Source organism: Tachysurus vachellii, chromosome 11, assembly GCF_030014155.1.
Source record: "Tachysurus vachellii isolate PV-2020 chromosome 11, HZAU_Pvac_v1, whole genome shotgun sequence".
NCBI lineage: Eukaryota > Metazoa > Chordata > Actinopteri > Siluriformes > Bagridae > Tachysurus > Tachysurus vachellii.
Window position 1 is genome coordinate 3,955,001 of NC_083470.1, and position 12,566 is coordinate 3,967,566.

The 12,566-nt window shown below is 42.9% G+C and overlaps 1 protein-coding gene across 2 annotated transcripts in view; it reads left to right on the forward strand.

Moving 5' to 3' along the window:
• plxnb3 (plexin B3) overlaps window positions 1-10,292 on the forward strand; it is a 113,256-nt gene extending 102,964 nt beyond the window's left edge. For both annotated transcript variants that reach the window (XM_060880876.1, XM_060880875.1), the window contains exons 26-35: window positions 533-692; window positions 832-935; window positions 1,395-1,479; window positions 2,347-2,513; window positions 3,626-3,786; window positions 5,157-5,304; window positions 5,512-5,576; window positions 5,671-5,746; window positions 6,290-6,364; window positions 6,487-10,292. In XM_060880876.1, coding sequence (XP_060736859.1) covers window positions 533-692; window positions 832-935; window positions 1,395-1,479; window positions 2,347-2,513; window positions 3,626-3,786; window positions 5,157-5,304; window positions 5,512-5,576; window positions 5,671-5,746; window positions 6,290-6,364; window positions 6,487-6,591 — 1,146 coding nt within the window. In that variant the 3' untranslated portion in view covers window positions 6,592-10,292. The remainder of the gene's footprint in view (window positions 1-532; window positions 693-831; window positions 936-1,394; window positions 1,480-2,346; window positions 2,514-3,625; window positions 3,787-5,156; window positions 5,305-5,511; window positions 5,577-5,670; window positions 5,747-6,289; window positions 6,365-6,486) is intronic.
• Window positions 10,293-12,566: the final 2,274 nt, after the last annotated feature.

A 12,566-nucleotide genomic window follows, 5' to 3' on the forward strand; every position in this document is an offset into this window, starting at 1 on the left:
TCCGAACACAGCAGGTCTCGTATCTATCAGAGGCTGCCGAAGCGAACCGTATCAGATTCAGTGCTAATGTCAAATGTTTGAACCCTACGATATCCTCTAGAAGCTAGGAGCAAGTGTCCAGGATAAAGAGCAGGTTGATTAATATGACAGTACGAAGCTTGTGGCTCTGCTGCAGTCCGGTTTTAAATAGATCTTGAATATTTAATGAACTGAATGTCTAATGAAATAACAGTAATATTAATCTGACAGTTTTAATTATGAATAAATATTTCATGAACCTCTTTATATTCATCGAACCATATCATTATCAACATTTATACAATTATAATTATTTCCCGTTCCTTAATGCTCACGTTCTCCTGCAACCCCAAAAGCATCTCAGGTGATCCCGTGTGTGGGCGAGAACACGTTTAGAACCTGCGGCACAGAGAATTAAGATTTCTAACCTGATTTAATCTGGAGAATCAGAGAATTTATATTTCTAATCCGATTTAGGTTTTTTGTGAATGTGCCGCTGTGTTTGTTTTCTCAGACTCTGACAGTGCTGGTAAAGAACGGAATAGAAGTCCAGCCCTGTCCTGTTAAGGTTTTGGATGTGGACACCATCACCCAGGTGAAAGACAAGATCCTGGACCAGATCTATAAAGGAGCTCCGTTTTCTCAGAGGCCCTCGGCCGATTCACTGGACCTCGGTACGGCGTAGTAGAAAACGAAAGCATCCTGTTCACACCGTTAATGTTTACATCCATGTTTTGTCATGTCCATTTATAAGCTACTTGTGTGTCCATACCGTAGGTTATTAATGCTTTCCTTTGTGTCTCACGTTAACAGAGTGGCGTTCAGGGCAGGCAGGTCACCTGACCCTGTCTGATGATGACGTCACAGGCATAGTGCAAGGTCACTGGAAGAAGCTCAACACTTTGCAGCACTACAAGGTGCGTCACATCTCACAATGCCTCGAGCATCCATTTAAAGGCATGTAATTATGGGTTGTACTGTAGCGTGCTTATTTACAGACTTTTTTTTTTTCTTTTCAAAGAAATGCATTCAAATTAAATAGGAAAAAAAAAGAATTCTCTAACAGTTATGGCATTTTCTCTGTTCTGTGCATCTCCTCAAGTAAACAGACATGCATGGGGAATTCAATTACAGAACGATCAATAATCCAGTCTAGCATTGCGTCAGATTCTCCACCGTGCTCAGCTCATGAGGAGACGGCTTTGCGTCAGCTCGGAAATTTGCCACCATGTGTTTTCCTTCGCTTTAAATTATACTTTGGAAGCCTATTCACAGCCTGTAGGAAATTTCAGCAGTGCTACAGCCAGTGTAATTCTTGTATTCTGTTGTGTCTGATCTTATCTGACGCCCTTATTCAATCTCTCTCATATCCCCAGGTGCCAGACGGCGCCACCGTGGCTCTCATCCCTCGTTCAAGCGCCGGTGTCACAGGCATTAATCAGATCTTCCAAACTGGAGAAAGTAAGCTTCTTACTTAAATAAATAAAATAAATAAAAAAGAGAAAAGGTGATGGCTGTTCTGTTCCAGTCCTGCATGGCTGCAAAGCTGCTAAATTATAAAGGTAGAAGCTGTACAGCTGCAGGGTTAGATTAGCTCCGAGTTCAATCTGTTCTCTCATATCCTTCACTTCATAGTGAAGAATAATTAGCGCTTTTAAGTAGTCTTTAAATATTTATCAATATTAATTAGCTAAATTAATGAAAGACTCAATTCCGCCGACGAACGCCGCGTGATAACGTGCGGTTGTCTGCCGCTCTGATGTCACTGCAAGCGCAGGTACAACGGCATTTGTTAACAGAAAAGGGAATGCAAACAAATAAAACAGCTTCAGCTCCGAAAATGAGCAATAATCGTTTTAACGAGTAATCCGGCGCAGACGCGAGGACAGCAAACGTTGGAATAACGGGTGGATTCGGTGTAGCTGTACAAGGCAGTTAGACAGAGTCGTGCTCGAGACACAGTTTAGCTCACTAGGGATATAAGGGGTGATGAGTGTGATGGTGTTGAGACGCCAGGCAGACCGCGTGGCTCTCTTTAGATAGAAATGATGTAGTAAACCGTTAACCAAAGTGAAAACAGACTGACATCTCAAATAAAAACAAATTAGAGTTTTATTGCATTCGTTACGTTCATTCTTTTCGCATTGTCGTTGATGATAAATATTAATACGCAAGCCATTCAGGGTGGATTTGTCCTTTAATAATAAATCAAATTAAAGCCATCACAGGACAGTCTGAGTAGAAAACTTCACCCACTGCTGTTTTCTGGCCTCAACCTGTTCACTCAGCTGCTCGCGTTTCCGCGGTGTTTTGTTCCGGTTGTTACAGAGACACCCATGTTAGAGGGGGAAGAAGACGAGGGTCTCCGTCTGTGGCACCTCGTCAAACCGAGCGAGGATCCCGAAATCCCCAAACACAGAAAAAGCAGCATGAGAGAGCGAGAGCGTGCCAAAGCCATCCCAGAGATCTATCTCACAAGGCTGCTCTCTATGAAGGTAACTCATAGTTTAGAATTCTTCAAAAAATCTGTGTGGGAAATTTGAAGAAAAGGTTTTATTTAGTTTTTTTTTTTAAGTTTTTTTTTTTTCAAAAGTCATGCATTGTTTATGATTCAGTAATAGGAGAAGATCCTTTCCCCAGTCGCAAGGTTTTCGTTCACCTCTACAACCCTGTGTTCACACTAGCAGCTGTTTGTTTACGTCACATCACGCCGGCTGCTGGTTTCCATGGATACACCGATAGCCCTTAGGTCACCTTGTTGGTTATAGGTTTGTTTGTTTGTTTTTTTCAGTCTGACTTCCGTTTCTTTGCCATCACCGTCTTTTTTTTATTTTTTTTTTTTTTTTTTATTATATAAATAATACTATTTCCAGCAATAAAGTAATTAGCTTGTAATTAGCTTTGCAATCTGTCTGCGTATTAATGCATCAAACTTGCCCAGGATCTCTACAGGTTATTTTTTTGCATCATTTGTTTTATTCTATATCCAGCTAGGTCTAAATTGACAAATCACAGCAATCAGTTTCTCCTCCGTCTTGAACGCGAACACATTTTTGCTCATAATTACAACATGTTTCACAGTGGGAGAAAACGAGGCACCCCGAGTCCCACCGTCCTCACTCCTACTGTTATAAGGGAGAAGCCGCATTTAGCGGTTATTGCTGCTTGTAGCTGGAAGACTTCCTAAAGAACCAACTTTCATCTATTGTTAAGTCCCTGAGGGAAAGCACTCCTATTTTACTCTCTAGTTTACTTTGCACTGCAGCTTTTTCTTTCATTTGTCCTGTTTTTTTTTTTTTTTAATTCATTATGCGTAGTGTATTTTATTTTGGTTTTATTCTACAATGTCTTCACCTCCGCTCAGCCTGACTGTGGGGACCGTTGCTACACCATCCGTTGCTGTAAATCTGCATGTCTCGGGGAAAATAAATGACTTCCTAACACCTTGTCACTTCACAAGTGCTTGTGTGAGCACAGGGTTACATCACCCGGTGTTACAGTCAGTGTCGATGTCAGTTCATTCAGCGCTACAGTGTGGTGTGGTGTGGTGCGGTGCGGTGTAGCAGTTGCTCTTACACCGCCACGTGTCTGCCTTGTTTGCGTTCAGGGGACTCTGCAGAAGTTCGTGGACGACGTGTTCGTGGCCATCCTGAACACCAAGCGGCCTCCGCCGATCGCCGTCAGGTTTTTCTTCGATTTCCTGGACGACATGGCGGAGAAACACGGCATCGACGACCCAGAGACGGTGCACATATGGAAAACTAACAGGTTATACACCACGTTGTCTGTTAACTCGATGTGTTTGATTTTCTGAACCGAGGTGATGCAGTGCTTAAGATACTCCTGTGTTTCCCACACATATGAAACATAACCAGTCGGGGATGAAAGACAGGGATAGGCATAAGGGCAGGTCCTAATATGTGTTAGATATATTACATACTTTAGGTATGATAAATGACACAATAGGAACAGATGTTAGAGATGTACGCTACCTACAATTCACATTTATTTATTTATTTATTTATTTATTATTCTGTTTCTATACTCCTGTACAGCTGCTTTGAGACGATGTGAAATGTTTAAAGAGCTATGAAAACTGAACTGAATCGAATATAAGACAGATATTAGAAATAAAATAGACTCCTGCAATAGCTCAACTGCTAGGGGTTCATCATCCTCTCTCTCACTCGCTCTCTCTCACTCGCTCTCTCTCTCTCACTCGCTCTCTCTCTCTCTCACTTTCTCGCTCGCTCTCGGTCTCGTTTCTCTCTCTCTCTATTTCTCTCTCTCACTCGCTCGCTCTCACTTGCTCTCTCTCTCACTCTCTCGCTCTCGTTTCCCTCTCTCTTTCTCTCTCTCTCTCGTTTCTCTCTTTCTCTTGCTCACTCTCTCTCTCTCTCTCTCTCTCTCTTTCTCGCTTTCTCTCTCTCTCACTATCTCTCACTCTCGTTTCTCTCCCTCTCTCTCACTCTCCCTCTCTCGCTTTCTCTCTCATTCTCCCTCTCTCGCTTTCTCTCTCTCTCTCTATTTCTCTCTCTCACTCGCTCGCTCTCACTTGCTCTCTCTCTCACTCTCTCGCCCTCGTTTCTCTCTCTCTCTTTCTCTCTCTCTCTCGTTTCTCTCTTTCTCTTGCTCTCTCTCTCTTTCTCGCTTTCTCTCTCTCTCAGTATCTCTCACTCTCGTTTCTCTCTCTCACTCTCCCTCTCTCGCTTTCTCTCTCTCTCTTACTCGCTCTCTTTCTCGCTCTCACGTTCGCTCTCGCTTTCTCTCTCTCGCTTTTTTCATTTAGTAATAATATACGAAGAAGAACAAGACATAAATAATACTATGAAATAATGCATATGGAAACACACACACATACACACACACACACACACACACTTTAGAAACTGAGCTCTGGTTGCTGCTTCTGAATTAAATTTTAAAAAGAAAACTTATTATTTGGGGAAACAATTTTAAGCAAACCCATAACAAGTAACATGTTTTATCCAGTAATCCAGTTATACGTAGCTGGTAACTTTACTATTCACATTTGTCTTAGACACACGTAAACTATCAACCTTCAAATGATTATAGGTGTGGGAAGCACTGCAGACTCTGTTAATCAGTTATTCCTTTTTTTCCCCCCCTCCCTCCAGCTTACCTCTGCGTTTCTGGGTGAACATCCTGAAGAACCCTCAGTTTGTGTTCGATGTGCAAGTAACAGACAGCATAGACGCCGTCCTGTCCGTCATCGCTCAGACTTTTATCGATTCCTGCACCACCTCCGAGCACAAAGTGGGACGGGTCAGTAAGCTAATTAACCCCTGAATGCCGAGTCAATGTTAATTAACCATGTGACCTCACTTCTACCATGAAGGCTGAGCGAGCTTCCTCAGAGAGCCAGCAGGATGACAGAACATGTCAAACACTGCATGTGTTCAGTACTGCTGTGCTCATGCTGGCTTTGAGAACCAGCGAGGGTAAAGTGTGCTTTGTTTTGTCCCGGTTTAGGATTCGCCTGTGAACAAGCTGCTGTACGCCAGAGAAATCCCCCGATACAAACAGCTAGTGGAGAGGTGAGGCTTTCGCAGCACACTCGGAGACTCTGAGCGGTAACACACCTCTTCCCAGCGCGGCACTGTTGAGTGACGCGGTGTGTTTGTGTTCCAGGTACTACAGTGATATTCACAGTGCCGCATCAGGATGCTATCAGGAGATGAACTCCATGCTCACCGAGTTATCCGGGGTGAGATTCTAACACACAAATTACACTCGTTATCCATCTCATTTCCATTCTGCGAAGTCACTTTTATTTGTTCAAAGCCATTGTTCAATTCACAGGATTGTATGTAAGCAATAAAACACTTGGCTTTGTGCTGTTAGAGGAAAATAATCAGTAACCCTTGATAATTGTTATCACCTCAAAGATGATTCTTTTCCAATTCAAATAATACTAAATCAGTGTGCCAACAATTGCGATTTCTATTCATTAAAGAACAAAACATACTTTTTATCCGTTTATAGTTACATTTAAAGTACCAAGAAGCCAGAGATTGCCGTATCCTGAAGGTTCTCCCGTGTTGGAAAACATAAAGTTACAAAGCACTGACACTGGAGACTCCTTTCTCCTTACAGAACACTTTTCAGAACCCGTCGACGTTCCGCGTCTGTAGTACAAGGTCGCGTGCTTTGTTGCTATGGAAATGACGACGAAGAACGCTAAATAAACGACGGGCTCCGATGTTATTTGAAGCCAAACATGCAATGCGCTGCTTTTGTGTGCTTTCAGAGCTTTGCTTCAGAGATGAACAGCTTGGTGGCTCTGCACGAGGTTTATAAATACATCAACAAATATTATGATCAGGTCAGTAATGCAGCGCCCAAGACACACACCTTATGAGAACGTTATTGTTTGTACAATTCAGAAAGCTTATTTATAGTTGCATTGTGTGTGTGTGTGTGTGTGTGTGTGTGCTGTGAATGCAGATCATCATGGCTCTAGAGGAAGACCACGCAAGCCAGAAGATACAATTAGCCTACCGGCTACAGCAGATCGCCGCCCTGGTGGAGAACAAAGTCACTGACCTTTGAACCTTTGTCTTGTCCCCTGACCCAGCGGTGTAGGGTCTTTGACCAGCTCGGCACGGCTGACAGAAGCCAGCTCATCGTCACGTGAAATCCGATCGTGCCGAAACATCTGATTCCCCCAGCATCCCTTCGCCTGCTCCTGCACTTACTGCTTCAGTCTTCAGGGAGTTCTTAACCAAAGGGAAAAGAATGAGTGAGACTGAAGCTTCAGTTAGAGTGTGTGAGAGAGAGAGAGAGAGAGAGAGAGAGAGAGAGAGAAGAAAAAAAGCACATAGCCATTTTTGTCTGCTAAGCACATCGAACTGTTTTTCTACCGTCACACGCTCTTCTGTGCTCGTACGGCGTCCGACACGAACGAGATTTCGTACGCGTTTGTGTGTGTGTGTGGGAATCAGAATCAGATTGTCGACTCTGTAGCTTTATTTAACGTAGCATTTGTGTGATTCGTTTTTCAGTTTTGCAAACCGCTTTTTAGATTAGCAGTTATTAATGACCTACTCCTTCATATCGAATTATAAATCACAAGCACAAGTGCCATAACAAGTGCAGAAACAGCACGGTTTATTACAGCACAAGGTGTGCATGTGTTTGAGCAGCTGTGTGTGCGTTTGTGTGTGTGTCCGTGTGTGTGGCTGTGCCGTGTGTTTTTGTTTTTTCTTCTTTCTTTTTTTTTTTTTTTTTTTTTTTGGACGATTGCATTTCAACAGCTTCATTTAGACGATTTGTCCGGCTGAAATAATAGCTTTCTTTAAAAAAAAAAAAAAAAGATTATTATTACGTTATTACGACCTTAATAACAAAGCAGCGGTGAAATATTCGAGTGAACAAAAACGAAGATGCTCAGCAGACGGTATAGTGGGGCTGAGCGATTAATCGTGCCATCATGAATTCTATGTATAATGCAGAATACAATATAGAAAATGTCAAGCGAAACTGACACAAATAACGCAGTAGAACGAAACAGTTTCCGTGTCGAAGTATCGAAAATAACCGTGACGATCAGTGTGTCTGATTTGTCTTCACCTCATGATGCAGGTGGTTCAACAATTCAGCCTGGTTTAGGGACGAGAATAAGTGGGACGCTTTGTTGCTGACTGAACTGAGCCTTGGCACTGAGCTCAGATGTTTTTTTTTATTTTTATTTTTATTTTTTTGACGAAACGGACCGAGGAGGTTCTGTAGGCGGGGACGTGGAGGCGTTTCTAGACGAGCTGAAAGGCGATAAGGGCGAGTGGGCGGAGCCACTGGGCAGGAGCCGGTGTGGAATACGTGCAGACACGGAATAGAAGAAACTAACTTATTTTTACTGTAAATAGCACTTATTTATACAAGATCACCAAACGTGCCTTGTTTGTAACCTTTAATAACGATTACCGACTCCAGTATACAGTATATTGACGTTATTTGCCAAATAGAGAGGAGGAAAGTGCCACATGATTCGAAAAGACAAACTCTGGCCTGGACAGACTCTGTTATTCACACCACTTCTGAGTTGTTGTTGTTGTTGTTGTTGTTGTTGTTGTGGAGAAACTGTCTGGAAGTTTTCTGTCTCAGGATGTATCACAGCTGCCCTTCTCTGTAATGTCAGTATTGCTCAGTGCTTGACAGCATACTTCAGTGTACACCGTTCTGAAGTGTTCAGTCTTCAGGCTCATGTTTTCTTTCCTGGTTTCTGCGATGCGCGTGTAAATAGAAACAAATCTCGGACTGTAATCGCGTGTGAATTTCTGTTTTTCCTGTAGCACCTTGCGTTTACATTATTTTCTGTCGCTTTATAAATCCCTGCTTGTGTGTTTCCTGTTTGCTTGAACAGGGTGTGTGAGTGTGAGTGTGTGTGTTTGTGTGCCATCATGCCACTCTCGTGTACAGTGAAAGAATCCTTGGCACCCAGACAAAAGACTAAAACACACACCTACATGTATATACTGTCACATTAAGGGAGGAAACACATAGACAAGCCGTTCCTCTTCCTCTTAGCCGAACGCACCGTGTATCATTTCTTGTCATTTAAGAAGCATCTGTTTTTATCGTAATAATCCTTTTATTGCTTCCCTTCTTCTTCTTTTTTTTAAGAAAGTTGAGAAAAAAAAACGGAATCTAGATAATCAGTAAAATATAAAGCATGCGTCTTGCACACACCTAAGAACTAAGAAGACTGTGCTCATCACCTGATTTTAAGACTTTTAAAGCAAGACATATTAATCGACTCGATTTCATGCGAGGGTTTTTATTTGTACCCTTTGCTTATTTTCTCTCTAATTTAGTCCCAACCACTAGCCAACGCTCCCCTGTTATATAGCAGCTACGAAGCGATTACGATGACGGCTAATGCTTTTGCTCCACAAATCTCTGCATCTATTATTTCCCCAAACTCTGCTGCTCATGCTGCGTCACAGGGCAGCGTCACACCGTCTGAGGAAAGAGCCGTCCGTCATCTTCCACGCCGTGAGCTCACAGACAGACGCCCAGCACTGGCTCATGTGGAGAGAGAAAATTGTTTGTTTGGGTTTTTTTTAGCCTTTATACTTTACAACAAAATATACTTCACCTGTGGACTCGATGATCGATCAACAGAAGGAACAAAGGAGGCATCAATAAGAGTTTTTGTGAAACAACCTGTATATAGAGGTGGAGCTTTCTTCCAGCTGGGGGTGGAGCTACATGTAAAAACGAAGAAACTAGCCACACCCACTGCATGGCAATGTTACGAACCACAATTTTATTTTGGAACTGTTACAAGCTGCACCTTTGCTACGACGGACCGTCGACTCAAATCATAGTTCCTGCTTTAGAAGATCGTGTTTGTTTTTTTGTCGTCGTCGTTTTTTTTGTTTTGTTTGTTTGTTTTTTTGTTTGTTTTTTTTTTTTTAAGGACGACTTGCGAGTAGATATTTATTTAGCACATATGATTTAGAACAATCGGGGTCGATGAAAGTAATACTAGAGATCACGCAGAAGGATTTGGTCACTGACATCATATTCGTTTGTTTATACTGTACATGTGTGTTAGCCTGAAATTTCTCAGTGTAGTCTTAATTATTAGAGACTTGTGCATGCATGAGGTTTTATTGCTCTTCTTTTTTTTTTTTTTCTCTTTCACTGAGCGCATGATCTTGTGTCTGTGGTTCACAACCGGCCCGATCGGACAACGCGTGTATGTAGAAGCAACCCCTTGTGTACGGCGACAGTCCGTGGACCTCCAGTTAAACACACTTTTTCCCAAGAGAGAGAGAAAGAGAGAGAGACTGCTGAACTCTTTTCTCACTGTACAGTCTGTGACACCGTCTTGCCAAACGTGCAGTACTTTTACTGTATTTTACTCATCGTGTGACACAAGACAGACAGTCGACCGATCGTTGCTTGACGAGCGGTGTTTGTGGAGCGAATCGCCATATTTTACACAATTTTTTTTTTTTATACAAAGGGGAAAAAAAATAAAAGAATATGAGGTAATTTTCTAAAGGAATCAGGGTTAAAAGAAAGCTTCGGCCTGTTGTAAACTTCGATTCTCTTTTGTATCTGTATTGAATATAGTTTGCTAACAGTTGTGTATATGTGCCTGTAAATATCACGAAGAAAAAAAAAACCCGACTCTGAGACGTTTCTCTGCTGAAGAGAAATCAAGAGCCAAAATAATCACTACAGTGAATGAAATCACAGTTTGTATGAGAAAAAAAAATAAAGTTATAATTTTAACAGAGGAACTGGCTGCGTTGTTTATTGTTATTTAATATTTCTTTCCTTCGGTCATCTTCACAGTAAGGGGTGAGATTGGAACGCACCCCGAGCGTGATGCCGGTGCGTCCGAGGGCATCGTGCACACACAAGGTTCGCACAAACACTCGACCATCCACCTAATGACATGGTTGTGGACAGTGAAAAGAAGCCAGAGGAAACACGCACTGACATAAGGGAGATCAGGTGGACCTTTTAGGATCAATCCCAGGAACCTAGAGTGGATTGTGTTGGCACCATTTCCTCAAACCTAGTCTTGAAATGGTGTGTGTGTGAGTGTGAGTGCATGGGGCCCTGTGTAATTCCCACCATGAACTACAGTGGTAGTTCACTGCTGAGCTTGTTTTATAATGGCATGCAACCTAGAAAATATATAGCAAAGAAAAATAAATAAATGGGGATGTTGTAGACTAATGGCTACGGTGTTGGAATACTGATTGGAAGGTTGTGAGTTTGAATCTCAGATCCACCAATCTGCCACTGCTGGGCCCCTGAACAAGGCCCTTAAGGTTGGTTCCATATCCCTGTGGTCATGGTGGTGAGGGTACAAGAGCCTGCCACTGTCAACATCAAGCTTTCCATGATCCTTTCTTTTCACTGTTCTTCCGTTTCAAATCGTAAAACTTCACACAAAGGGGGTCACGGTGGCTTAGTGGTTAGCACGTTCGCCTCACACCTCCAGGGTTGGGGGATCGATTCCCACCTCCACCTTGTGTGTGTGGAGTTTGCATGTTCTCCCCGTGCCTCGGGGGTTTCCTCCGGGTACTCCGGTTTCCTCCCCCGGTCCAAAGACATGCATGGTAGGTTGATTGGCATCTCTGGAAAATTGTCCGTAGTGTGTGATTGCGTGAGTGAATGAGAGTGTGTGTGTGTGCCCTGCGATGGGTTGGCACTCCGTCCAGGGTGTATCCTGCCTTGATGCCCGATGACGCCTGAGATAGGCACAGGCTCCCCGTGACCCGAGGTAGTTAATACGGATAAGCGGTAGAAGATGAGTGAGTGAGTGAGAACTTCACACAAAGTCTTACAGCAGTAAACATGGACCACATCTACACGAGTCCCCGCTGTGTTAAAAGGCACCGTGTGTTATTTCCCTGTCAGTCTCATCGATCACAATTTTCCCGACACCTGCATTAATATTGTTAACTTTCTTCACGCTGTGTAAATAAAATAACTAGAGTAACACATCCATCCCCACTCTGGGGGTTGCGTTTAAATCCTGTCGATTCTTTGCAACATGAGACTTCATACAAGAAGAATAAAAAAATACACCATCAGTCAAGAAATTAACACCAGGATCAATAAACACATCACAGACAATTCGATAGAAACACATTTAATGTGTAACAGTCTGGAAATCTCCTTTAAGTTGGCAGTAAACTGACATCATTCATGAGTCATGTTAAGAAATATGAGATATGCGAATGAACACTAGGCTTATACACAGAATTAACATTAACTAGAACTCACACCTCCGTCACTTTGATAAGCTGCACAGTAATGATGTATTCATTTATGTTGCTGAACATGTTTGTATGTAATGATGATGTAATCCTGCCCCAGTGTGAGTGTGGGTCTGTGTCCCTGTGTCTCTCGCCTGGCACTGGATGGACACACTGACACACAGGAGAAGAACTCCACAGTTATAGTCTCCAGTGAATGGCACAGTATGTAGGCTTTTGTGTACACATGAATAATACACACACACAGACTCACACACACAGACACAGACACACAGTCACACACTCTCTCTCACACACAAACACACTCTCACACACACAAACACACTCACACATACAGACACACACACTCTCTCTCACACACAAACACACTCTCACACACACAAACACACTCACACACACAGACACACACACTCTCTCTCACACACAAACACACTCTCTCACACACAGACACACTCATACACACAGACACAAACACTCTCACACACACTCTCTCACACACAAACACACTCTCACACACAAACACACTCTCTCACACACACAGACACACACTCTCACACACAAACACACTCTCTCACACACAGACACACTCATACACACAGACACAAACACTCTCACACACTCTCTCACACACAAACACACTCTCACACACAAACACACTCTCTCACACACACACACTCACACACTCTCACACACACACAGACACACACACTCTCACACACAAACACACTCTCACACACACACACACTCACACACTCTCACACACACACAGACACACACTCT